The sequence below is a fragment of the Mchenga conophoros genome, linkage group LG14 (assembly GCF_057382185.1).
Source record: "Mchenga conophoros isolate Kocher_MC1m ecotype Shallow Benthic linkage group LG14, M_conophoros_male_GT1.1, whole genome shotgun sequence".
Classification (NCBI taxonomy): domain Eukaryota; kingdom Metazoa; phylum Chordata; class Actinopteri; order Cichliformes; family Cichlidae; genus Mchenga; species Mchenga conophoros.
This window is the reverse complement of record NC_140539.1, coordinates 12,307,774-12,320,348: the sequence shown is the minus strand read 5'-3', so window position 1 is coordinate 12,320,348 and position 12,575 is coordinate 12,307,774. Positions and strand designations below refer to the sequence as shown.

Genomic DNA, 12,575 nt, shown 5'->3' with positions numbered 1-12,575 from the left:
CCCCCCTAATTCCCAATTCTACCCTCATCATTCTCCTATGGTTATCATACCTTCTGCAGTTAATAAATACATGCTCAATTGTTTCCATAACACCACACCAATTACATTACACAGCCCCGTTAAATGTTTCCCCATCCTAAAAAGAGTGCCATTCAGGAAACAATGCCCTGTTCTTATTCTACACATAACAATCTCCCCCCGCCTATTCATTCCCTTATTTCTTTTAACTTCTACTGTATTTTGCATCCTATACAATTCCATTTCCTTGTTGTCTCAAAAAAACGGTATGTACTGGGTGGGCGGAGCTATAGCTTGTTTGTTTTCTTTTTGTTTACTTGAGAATACCTTCTGTGAGTTTCATTTTTACTTTGCAAAAGCTCTGAAGTGCTGAAAAATCTTACTCAAAATAATTGAGCTTACTCTTCCACGTTATTCTGTAATTTACTGTGCATACCTTTCATTAATCAGCACAAATAAGGTTGTATAGTTGGCTTACAGATCATAGAAATAGTTCAAAAGAAATTTAAAGAAATACTGATTAAACAGCATTTATAACACTCAGCACCGAACTGAAGGCAGTATGGTGTAAGTAGATCTGCTTCTGTTGAAGGTGAAGGCACATTAAGAAAATCCTCAGAGACCCAGAGCTTCTTTCTTCACTCTGCAGCCCAACAGGACATTTCCAGCTTCCACACACTCAGACACACATCTTGCTAAAATAGAAAAGTTATTATGAGAACAAATCAAATAAAAACATACTACAGCATCAAACAGTGTTTGAAAGAATATTTTATTTGTTGTTCTCATGGGTACGACCATTCTGAGCAAGGAGTGTCTGTGTCTAACAGACACTACATATGAGATCTTATATGTAAAAAAAATTTTGCAGCCAACATGAAAATGGTAAATAAAGTTTTGTCTATGGCTTTATTACTGATGCTCATCAGTAAAACTCCCAGGCAGACCCACTATTGTCATCATCAACACATTCCATTTGTTTTGCAGTTTTACAGCAGAACCGTGCTGGAAAACTAGCTGCACAGTTGATGAATGACCTCTTTTTAGTTTCAAAGAGACATGAGGGATACTTCCCAAAGTCTGACCTGCATCGATCCATCCGCTCAGTGTCCATGGTTACCATATTTGCTGCAGAAGTTGCTGTGAATTAAACAGCTGACACTGCGATAATTAACAGGAGATATGAGTGTTTTTGTTTTTAATGATAAAAGAATTTTGTGACTTGGTTAACTGAAGTTAACTTATAGTTAGGAGTATCACAGATAACTCTCATGTGATCTGTGTCCTTGGAAATCTGGACTCATGTGGACTGTTAAGAACTGCACACAATTATACTAAAATAAATAGGCTATTACTGAAATACACATGCTATATTATGAACTATGATATAAATATGGTGGTATTTACATTATTTACACTTCTTCCTTCAATTATTATTTAATAAAGCAGGCAAGGAGTGATTAAATATTATCATGCGCAACTTTTGTTCAGAACCAGTTTTCTTCAGTTAGTCTTCCCAAAAGAGTAACCCCCCGGCAGAGTTTTACAACCAGTTAAAACTGGTGGGGAGAAGCTGCTTGTTTTGCAGGCCCTGAGCTAAGAGGTGGCCATGATGGATATCAAGCACTGGTTATGGGCTTTGCAGCTGCCCCCGCACATTTTATACTGATATGTCTGCAGGTTCCTAAGTAATTAATCAATCAGTAAGACACTAAAGCTTCTATTAATCCCAAATAAAAATCAAACTCATCTCAGGGTGTAGGCCACAGCTGCACCTTATAACCAACCTCTCATTGGAGAGCTAGGGGAAAGTTGAATGTTCATGCTGCGTTCACAGACACCATGCAGAAACAGAACATTTACAAAATCTAACCCACTACACATGCACTGATAACATCATCCCCTAACTTCAGTATTATAACTTCCACAAATATCAGTTGGTTTACACTGAAAAATATCACTGTATGTTTATGTGTATTATTGTGTAGGGTATTGTGTAGGTGAATTGGGTGATGCACAAGCATTCACTGTGCTGGGTGATATGCAACTATAACAAAACATGCATATGCAAGAGAACAGTTTTTGAGTAGCTATCCTCTGTAGTTACCACTACTTTGCTTCTTCCTAGGAGCAAAGCACAGCTATTTAATGTTTTATTTAAATGTAACTTACAAAAGAAAAGGACATTATCATCTGTAAAATTTATAACAAACTGAGCTTATCACAAATATCCTTTCATGACACCAGTGTGTTATTTAACAACCACAACCTTAAAATTTTAATGCCACAGGGGAAAAGGATCCCAAACAAGTTATAAAGTCAGCTTAAACTGCTCTCTTCATTAGAATTACAAACCTCTGACAATCACTTCCTTTTCTCAGAAACGGAATCCAGTTTTGCTGGTACATGTATTTATTTCCTGGTTCCTGTTTAGGAGTATGTTGTAGTTTCAGTTACGAATGCAGATCTTTTGTCACGGAGCAGTCGCAGTGTGCTGTGGAGCAGGCAGGATGGAGGACCCACACACAGGACTCATAACCAAGAGGTTAACTTAAAGTGCAGTCTATTCACTGGGATGACTCATCAGAGAAATAAACATTACTGAAACACAACCAAAATCATAAACACAAAACTAGACTGGACACTGGAACCTAAAACTAAAGAACCCACGGGAACAGAACCAAGAACTAAGAATAATTTCCAAACACAGCACAGGGAGGCCGTGAACGTCAACAACTAGGGGTGGGTATTGATAAGATTTTCACGATTCCGATTCCATTTTCGATTCTGTTTAACGATTCGATTCTTTATCGATTCTCTTATCGATTCTTTTTAAAAAAGGAGAACACTAAGGTCGATTAGCTTAGAACTTTGTTTTATATCTTCTCTTTTAACAAGATAGAAATTTAGGAGTAACATGGCCTTACAAACCCAACAGTGAGATCTTAAGAGATCCAGCCTACGGCTCTTCAATGGGTGTCACAGGGTCCCCAGGGAAAAAAAATGTAAATGTAAAATAATAAAATAAATATTCTTCTGTAGCAATAACAAAGTATATAAATTATAAATTATTCAGTAGCAATTACACAAGAATATCCAGTAATGTCCCTGCCTACAATTAAACAAATTCACTTACCGAAAATCGGGGGCATCTGCTGTGGCAAATGGGTGCAAGCCTTTGACCACAAACTTAGTCACTGCTCGGTGACATTCGTCTATCCTGGCCTGAAAGGAGGCGCTACCGGTAGACTGCAGCGAGAACTGCCAGCATCTGAGCCAGACTCTGTCTGTCTCTCTCATCATGGTCACCTAAATGCACAGTAATGGCCGGTTTTGTAATAAGGCAGATTGCGCTAACATAATATGCACTGTTAGTTGATTATTTACCTGCCGCATTAATGGGAGAGGACGTGCAAACGTTACCGCTGCTGCTGGGTTGAGATTCACGAGTCCGGAGCGGAATTAAAAACATGACGTTAGCTTCATAGCATAAGTGCCTAAGTCATTTTTTGGTCAAATTGAGATTTTTGCCTAACTTTACTCCCCTACCACTGCTGCATCATCCTGTCCGTCTGCCTATGTCATTGGCCAATCACAACACTCATAAGAGTCAAAAAACATACTTGCCTAAGTCATTAATTTGACTTAGGCAGTTTTACCATTGGACTTAGGCAGTTTTGCTACAATCAATTTGACTTAGGCAGTTTTGATGTATGCAAAATGGCTGATAAGAAGAAGAGGTTGACCGCAAGTGAAGCCCTTGCTCTTCTTTTTGATTCATTTACATCTGGTAAAAGTTCATATTTTTTTAGTTTTTTGGTCACTAAATGTATTTTCATTCAATCAAAGAGGTTATGACCATGTTAAAAGAATACTTTTTTGTTGCAAACAAAGTATGATGGCTAGCTAACATTAGCGTTAGTAGTGTAGCATTAGCATAGTAATGTAGTACAAGCTAGCAGCTAGCTAACAGCAGCATGCTACCAGAGTAAATCTTTGGCAATTTCAAAGGCAATTTGAGCATTTTCAGCAAGTTTGCAAATTATATTATGTTTCAAACATTTGCTTTTTATTAGGAGGAGAGTCTAAGGACGGGGGACGCCCTGGGTTCATTGTTAATTGTTAAATTGGACTTTATATTGACTGTGTTCAAATGACTGATACTGGTTGAACTCTATTGCCAGTAATATTCATGTAGCCCTTTGAGGCGACTGTTGTTGTGATTTTGGGCTATACAAAAATAAATTGATTTGATTTGATATTAATAGTACAAATTGATTTTTTTTTTTTTACATAGCAGACATTTTGACTACACAAGTAGATTTAGATGTCATCTTGATTTACCATTTTAAGATACTCCAACAGCATTTTATTTTCTGTTGTATCATCAGGAAAGGAAGTTGATGTGAACTTAGAGGAGTTGGTGGATATAGATGAGGGAGAAGGAGGAAATTATGTTGATATGGGGCAACAGACTGATAAGCAGCCAGAGGAAGGAGAGGAAGATGAAGGAGAGGAAAAGAAAGGGGAAGGAGAGGAAGATGAAGGAGAAGAAAAGGAAGGGGAAGGAGAGGAAAAGGAAGGAGAAGGAGAGGAAGATGAAGGAGAGGAAAAGAAAGGGGAAGGAGACGAAGATGAAGGAGAAGAAAAGGAAGGGGAAGGAGAGGAAAAGGAAGGAGAAGGAGAGGAAGATGAAGGAGAGGAAAAGAAAGGGGAAGGAGACGAAGATGAAGGGGAGGAAGAGGAAGGAGGGGAGGTGGAAGCAGAGGAAGAGGAAGCCAGTCCAACCCCCAGCACTTCTGCTGTTCGTCACAAGCGTCCACTGCCCCATACGTGGAAGAAAAATGTCATCAAAGAAAAGCGTCTGAAGGGAGAGAATTACAAGAATACAATGGGACAGGAGAGACCACCAAAGGCCATGGGCCCACCATGCACATCACAGCACTGCTTCAAGTCAACGAAAAGAAGTTGTGAGCTACTGACTGAAGTTGAGAGAAGAGGAATCTTCAACAATTTCTGGTCCATGCCTTCCTAGGAGACACGCAAGGTGTATATCCAGACTGTTGTTGAAAATGTGCCCATAAAACAGAAGAAAGGTGGTGTTGATTCAAGGAGAACAACATCTCTGCTATACCACCTGCAACTCTCAGATAGATGCAAAATACCTGTGTGCAAAAATCTTTTCTGTTCCACACTTGGTATTGCCCTGAGAACCATTGGATCATGGTTAACTGCAGGCATGAAACCCAACACTCATACCCAGCCCAACCCCAAGATCAACAAGACTGGTCCTCATATGCCAATATCAGATGGAGACCAGGCCTTCCTGAAAGAGTGGCTCTCTGGAATACCTACAGTCCCATCCCATTACTGCCGCCAGGTTCCCTCTTATCAGAACAAGAAGTTCCTGGAGCCAGGAACAGTTTTGAGAGAGCTTCACAAGGAATACCAGAATGCTGCCAATGAGAATGGAAAGCGTGCTGTGAGTGAGACATACTTTCGGAAGGTTTTTGGAGAGCAGGATTACTCTGTGTTCATTCCAAAAAAAGGCCAATGTGACATCTGTGTAAGCGCCAAGGTAGGAAATACAGATGAGGATGCTCTTGCTACACACTTGAGATTGAAGAGTCAGGCTCAAGCTGAAAAGGCTGCAGACAAAAATGAATCCAGTGACACACTTTCAGTGTGGACAATGGACCTTCAACGCGTTCTTCTTTGCCCCCAGACAAAAGCAAGTACAATGTACTACAAAACTAAATTACAGATGCACAACTTTACCTGCTTCAACATGAACAACAGAGATGGGTACTGTTATGCTTGGGAAGAACATGAAGGCTCCCTCAGCAGTGAGGTTTTTGCACATCTGCAGTCCAACCACTTTGAGTCTGTCCTACAGGCCAACAGAAACATTGAGAAAGTCATTGTCTGGAGTGATGGCTGCGGGTATCAGAACCGGTGTGCTACCATCAGCAACGCCTACCTTTACCTGGCCATGAAGCATGGTGTCAGCATTGAGCAGAAATTTCTAGTTGCAGGCCACACACAGATGGAGTGTGACTCCATGCACAGTCTAATTGAACGGCGCATTGTGCAAGACGTTTACACTCCACGAGATTACGTTGTCATCTTTGAGGCTGCACGCATTAATCCATCCCCATACAGGGTGACTCAACTATACCACAATGACTTCATGAAGTTATCTGGCACCTATGTCACCAATATTCGACCCGGCAAAAAAGTTGGGGACCCCACAGTCCATGACCTCCGGGCTTTGCAGTACTTGACTGATGGACGGATCAGGTACAAGCTGGATTTTGAATCTGACTGGGAAGACCTGCCTCGGCGCATCAGCATACCCGACAACAAGCCATTCAAGTGGATCCCACTCTTTCCTGCTCAGTTGCCCATCACCCTGAGGAAATACAGTGACTTACAGTCAATGAAAAATGTACTACCAAAATGTACCACAAGTACTATGATGATCTTCCTCATCAGTAGTATACATAGCCTACCAAATAGTACACACACACACACGCACGCACACACACACACACACACACACACGCACACACACACACCCGCACACGAAGAGAAAGAGAGAGAAGAGAGAGACAAACACACACAGACAGATACAAACACACATAGACACACGCACACCTCTTTTATGAGCCTACAGGCCTCCTCTGCAAATTAATGGGTGGGTGAGGTGAAGTGAGTAAGTCTCCTTACTCTAGCTGCCATTTTGTGATTAAAATTGAAAAGTTACAGTGTGTTATGGTTACATTATAGTATGTCATGTTCATTTTATAGTTTGAAGAAAAACTGCCTAAGTCATAGGCATAATCTGCCTAAGTCACTTTTATTAGACAAAAGAAATGATGTTGGGTTTTGTTCTTTTTCCATACTTTTCCTCACATATACTTAAATGTTCTGTGAAAATATCAATTAAAAATATGCATGTGATATTTAGAAAATTAGTTTTTTCTTGTTTTCCGAAAACACAAAAAAATGACTTAGGCAATTATGCTATCAAGCTAACGATGACATTCATTTAAGGTCATCACGTGTTTTGTGAGCAAATGCTTTTGCATATTCGTAGTGTTTCCTCCCTTAAATGAAACTACTTTGCAAGTATTGCAAGTTGCCCTGTTGTCATCCGTTCTCGTAAAGTATAATCAAACTTTTGAGCGTTTGAGCCGCTTACGCGCCGTGTTTCCTGCCAGGTAAATGACGCTCCGCAACGTGGTGACGTCATTCGGGGCGACTGGAATCGATAAGGGAATCGTTTGCAAAAATGGCAAACAATTCCAAGGAATTGAAACAGTGTGAACCGGTTCTCGATACCCATCCCTATCCACAACCCAACACAGAACAAGGAAAACACAGGGCTTAAATACACACTGGGATAACGAGGGCATGAGACACAGAAGGGGAGCACAGCTGGGAGTAATCTGACATGACGAGAGCGAGGGAAGCAAAACTAAATACATTGAAAGTCTGTGTCTTATGTCAAAGTAAAACAGGAAACAAAACAGACGCCGACATCACTTAGGGATACAGCAGCCATAGAACACAGAACAGAAATCAAAAGACTAGAAAAGGAAAGTGATGACAAAAAATTCAATAATGATGCAAAACTGAAGACACTGGGTCACCAACCCAGTCCAAAACAAAGTCCAAAAGAAAATGTCCACAGAGGGCACAGGAGCACAGAACAGTCCCAAACAGGATAGGTGTCATGAGTTCAAACACATTGATCTGGGGGCCGACCTGCAGGCCTACGGCTCAATAGTTCATCACTGAGCACTTCAGGGGGCTGACCCCGAGGTTGACGGCACAAAAGTCTATGGCACAGCATTTCAGGAGGCCGACCGCAGAACCAGCGGTGGCGACGGAGCAGTTGAGGAGGCTGACCACGCCGGCGAAGAAGTCCAGTCAGCGGCCTGGAAGGTGGCTGCTGACACCGAACCAGATGTGGGCAAGGTCGAGCAGGCTGAGCCAGATGTGGACGAGCTGGTGGCATGGCAACTGCAGGACAAGACGCTGCAGGCGACAGTGTGGAAGTCACAGGAGGTGACACTGCAGGCGGTGGCTAAACGGACTCCCCAGAGCTGTCAGTGGTCACGAGGATGTGCTGGCTGGGTCCTCCAGGACCCCCAGCTAACGAGGCATGATGCTCCGACCGTGGCTCAGGGGTTTGGGAAGTGTATCCTGTAACCGGAAGGTCGCCGGTTCGATCCCCGGGCTCTCTGTCCTGGTCGTTGTGTCCTTGGGCAAGACACTTTACCCTACTGGTGTTGGCCAGAGGGGCCGATGGAGCGATATGGCAGCCTTGCTTCTGTCAGTCTGCCCCAGGGCAGCTGTGGCTACAACCGTAGCTTGCCTCCACCAGTGTGTGAATGTGAGAGTGAATGAATAGTGGCATTGTAAAGCGCTTTGGGTGCCTTGAAAAGCGCTATATAAATCCAATCCATTATTATTATCTCATGGAGTCATCAGTCTCATATCAGAGCAACTGTCAGCAGGAAGGGCTTCTGATATGAAACTGCCAAAATCACGCACGTGGAGCATTACACTGTGGTGGTGCCATGTTACAAGGGAGCAGCTGAAAGTAGTTAGTTCATAAATGGGAGAATTAGTGCCTTCTTCACTATTTTGTAGATGAAGAGTTCCTAAAATATTCAGATGAGCCCATCTGGCAATAACAACCACGCCAAATTCAAAGTCACTTCCCCTTTCTTACTTATTCTGAGCTAAACTATACTATTTCTTCATATTCAATATACCTTAAATGGACTGGTACTTATATATTTCACTTCTATACTCTGTTTTGAGTGCATCTCCTGAGCCACAAGCATTCAGGTTCATTTGTTGCTTAGTAGTGTAGCATTTCACTAATTATTGGAGGAGTTTCAGTTATTAGTCATGATTGAAGAAAGGCTTTACCCATATTCTACAGCCGTTTCTACTATCTGAAATGTGAAGACGGGATAAACTTTAAGTCACTGGATTCATCAATATGAATTTAATAAACACAGCTGTTGTAAAAAAGGAAGGAAATGCCATGCCTTGGAAAGCAAAGTCTTTTCTTTCCAAGCTCCTTAGACTACGATGACCTGGATGACTGAGAACCTTCACAGACTAATACTGGATCACATTTTTTTTGCTGTTTGGAATAGAAAAATTAACATAAACATGCACAGGTGAACACCAAAAATTTATATATTAAAAGGTTATTGCAGGTTAACATGCCAAAGGAGTTCTAAAGAAAGAAGGAAGTCGACTCAGACTGCTCCCTGTCCTGGAATCTTTGATAGTTTGGCAGCTTTTCTTAGAAACAGGTTTCAGTGTTGCTTTTGTGCTGGCTCCTCCCCTTCCACAGACTCAGCTCACAGAATGCTGTGAGTTGAGTTGAGCTGCTTTTGCCCAATATCTGGTGATTCACTGCTGTTGAGAGGAGAAATGGCACAGAGACTAAATCAGTTGGATTCAGAGAAATTCTCTTGTTCAATCTGTTTGGAGCTACTGCATATTCCAGTGACTATTCCCTGTGGACACAGCTACTGCTTGAACTGCATTAAAATCCACTTTGATGATGAGGACAGGAAGCAAATCCACACCTGCCCTCAGTGCAGGAAGACTTTCACACCAAGGCCTATCCTGGAGAAAAACATCTTGTTGGCAGAGCTGGTGGAAGACATGAAGAAAACTGGACCCCAGGCTATTCTGGCTGATCACTGCTATGCTGGACCTGAAGACGTGTCCTGTGATGTCTGTACTGGAATGAAGCTGAAAGCCAGCAAAACCTGTCTGGTCTGTTTAGTTTCTTACTGCAGGAAACACCTACAACCTCACCATGATGTTGCCCAACTAAGTAAGCATACACTTGCTGGGCCATTCAAGAAGCTCCAAGAGAACATCTGTTTTCGCCATAATGAGGTGATGAAGATTTTTTGTCGTACTGATCAGCAGACTGTCTGCTATCTCTGCTTGCTGGATGAACATAAAGGCCATGAAACGGTCCCGGCTGCAACAGAAAGGACAGAGAAACAGAAAGAGCTCGAGGTGAGACGACTAAAAATCCAGCAGAGTATCCAGAACAGAGAGAAAGATGTCAAGCTGCTTCAGCAACAGGTGGAGGCCATCATTAGCTCTGCTGATAAAACAGTGGTGGACAGTGAGAAGATGTTCACTGAACTGATTAGTCTCATTCAGAATAGAAGCTCTGATGTGAAGCAGCAGATCAGATCCAAGCAGGAAACTGAAGTGAATCGAGTCAAAGAGGTTCTGGAAAAACTGGAGAAAGAGATCGCTGAGCTAAAGAGGAAATATGCAGAACTGGAGCAGCTCTCACACACTGAGGATCACAACCAGTTTCTACACACCTACCCCTCACTGTCAACACTCACTGACTCTACACCCTCATCCAGTATAAGCATCTGTCCTCAGAGGTACTTTGAGGATGTGACAGCAGCTCTTTCAGAGGCCAGAGATAAACTACAGGAATTTCTGAGAGAGAAATGGACAAATTCCTCACTAAAAGTCACTGAAAAGGATGCTCTGCTCTCACCACCAGAGCCAAAGACCAGGGCTGGATTCTTAAAATACTCCAGTGAAATCACACTGGATCCAAACACTGTATTTCCACATGTGTTATTATCTGAGGGCAATAGAAAAGCAACAAGGGTGAAACAAAAACAGGCTTATTTTCATCATCCAGATAGATTCAGTGGATGGGAGCAGGTCCTGAGTAGAGAGAGTCTGACTGGGCGTTGCTACTGGGAGGTGGAATGGAGAGGGGGAGGAGTCGGTGTAGCAGTTGCATATAAGAATATCAGAAGAATAGGGAAGTCATATGAATGTTTATTTGGTTTCAATGACAAATCATGGGCATTATGCTGTGACACAAACAGTTATGTATTTTGGCACAACAATGTACAAACTAAGCTCTCAGGTCCTCGGTCCTTCAGAGTAGGGGTCTACCTGGATCACAGTGCAGGCATTATGTCATTCTACAGCATCTCTGAAACCATGACCCTCCTCCACAGAGTCCAGACCACATTCACTCAGCCTCTCTCGGTTGGACTTTGGCTTTGGGTAGATGGAGTCACTGCAGAGTTGATTCGAATCAAATAGAAGGACAAGTTCATTTTGATCCCTGATCATTATGTATACATCTAAATGAGGCTTTTTCTGAAGCATTCAGTGGGCGACAGATCTGAGAATAATTTTGCAGTGATTACAGCTGTACTTATATTTATATAAATATAAATCAGAATTTGTTATTATAGCTAACATGAGTTAATGTGAGTTTAAATTATGCTACTTTTTATATTCAGCATACTTTAAATCATTAATCTGTCTAGTTTAGTCTGGTTAGTGGTTTTATTCTGTGTAACTCTGTGGCTGTCCTAGGCTAAGTGCAAAACATGCATTGGAGCTGTAAAGATTCATCTGTTAGTGAATGATTAGGCATTTTATTGTTTTATCATTTTACTCACAAAAGTAAAATAATGAGTACTCTAAAATGTAAAAAATAATTTTCCTTTTCATATATGATTGTAAACCTAATGTGGCTTCAACTTTTAAAATGTAACCAAAATTTGGATCCTGGAGTTGTTTGAGATTATAATGACAATTATATGGATATACTTTTCTTGCATTTATAGTTACAAATATGTGTGTATGTCTAAATTAATATAATTTTTCACGTAAAAATGTGATGTCACTTCATGATTTAACAATGAAAATGAAATAATACCAAATGATCTAAAAGCTACTTTCAGCTGCCCCTTTATTCACAAACAGTGATCACAGCAGGTAGCTCCCCATGTATGGAGAAGGTCAGGTATATGCTATGATTTCAAAATAAAAAATGATTACAATTAATACAAAGATAACAAGAACAGCAACATTCAAAAGAAAATGAGAGTGTTATATATCGAGGAAAATAAAAGAGGGATGAAATTGCATCATAAGTTTATAAAAAGAACAACTAAAGTACTGACTTTGAAATTGTGATTTACAAATACAAAACTGGTAGTATTTAAAAACATATCTTTTGTCATTTCTTCAGTACTTTGCCATTCATACCTCCCTGAAAGTCCCTGAAGTCAATTAAACTATTGACAAGTCTTTATTAGACCTAACACAGCTTTTCAGTTGGCATTCTTTTTACATTTGACTACAGTTCAACTCCAGCTACAGTCATAAGTAAGCAAACATGAACGAAGACTATGTGCTGCCTTAAGACGTTCAAGGATCAATCAGTGTCGATTACCAGAATGAAAGTGTTTTATGGATAAAATTGTAACTCCTGTGGGAAAAACAGAATGACGTTCTGTATGTTTTCATTTCAATTTGGCCTTAAAATCGTTTTGTTTTTTTAAATAAACAAGATAGACTTTTTGTTTATAAGATGGTGTAAACACTGTAAATAGTTATTTTAAATGTTTAGCTCTATTCACTCCAATTCACTGAGGACCATCTTGAAAATGTCCTGAATTGAAGCCATTTTCAGAACTATAACAGGAAGGGAAAAGACTTCTTAGATTGGT

The 12,575-nt window shown here is 40.9% G+C and overlaps 2 protein-coding genes across 2 annotated transcripts; both read left to right on the top strand.

The window, feature by feature from the left end:
- The first annotated feature begins 3,672 nt into the window (after positions 1-3,672).
- Positions 3,673-5,505, top strand: LOC146559388 (uncharacterized). Its single transcript, XM_085244673.1, has 2 exons — positions 3,673-3,808; positions 4,410-5,505. The coding sequence occupies exons 1-2, from the start codon at positions 3,739-3,741 to the stop codon at positions 5,051-5,053; spliced, it is 714 nt and encodes a 237-aa protein (XP_085100799.1). The 5' UTR covers positions 3,673-3,738; the 3' UTR covers positions 5,054-5,505.
- A 3,975-nt stretch (positions 5,506-9,480) lies between these two features.
- On the top strand, positions 9,481-11,250 carry LOC146559387 (tripartite motif-containing protein 16-like protein). The gene is made up of 2 exons (XM_085245325.1): positions 9,481-9,795; positions 9,913-11,250. The coding sequence occupies exons 1-2, from the start codon at positions 9,481-9,483 to the stop codon at positions 11,152-11,154; spliced, it is 1,557 nt and encodes a 518-aa protein (XP_085101451.1). The 3' UTR covers positions 11,155-11,250.
- The last annotated feature ends 1,325 nt before the right edge of the window (positions 11,251-12,575 follow it).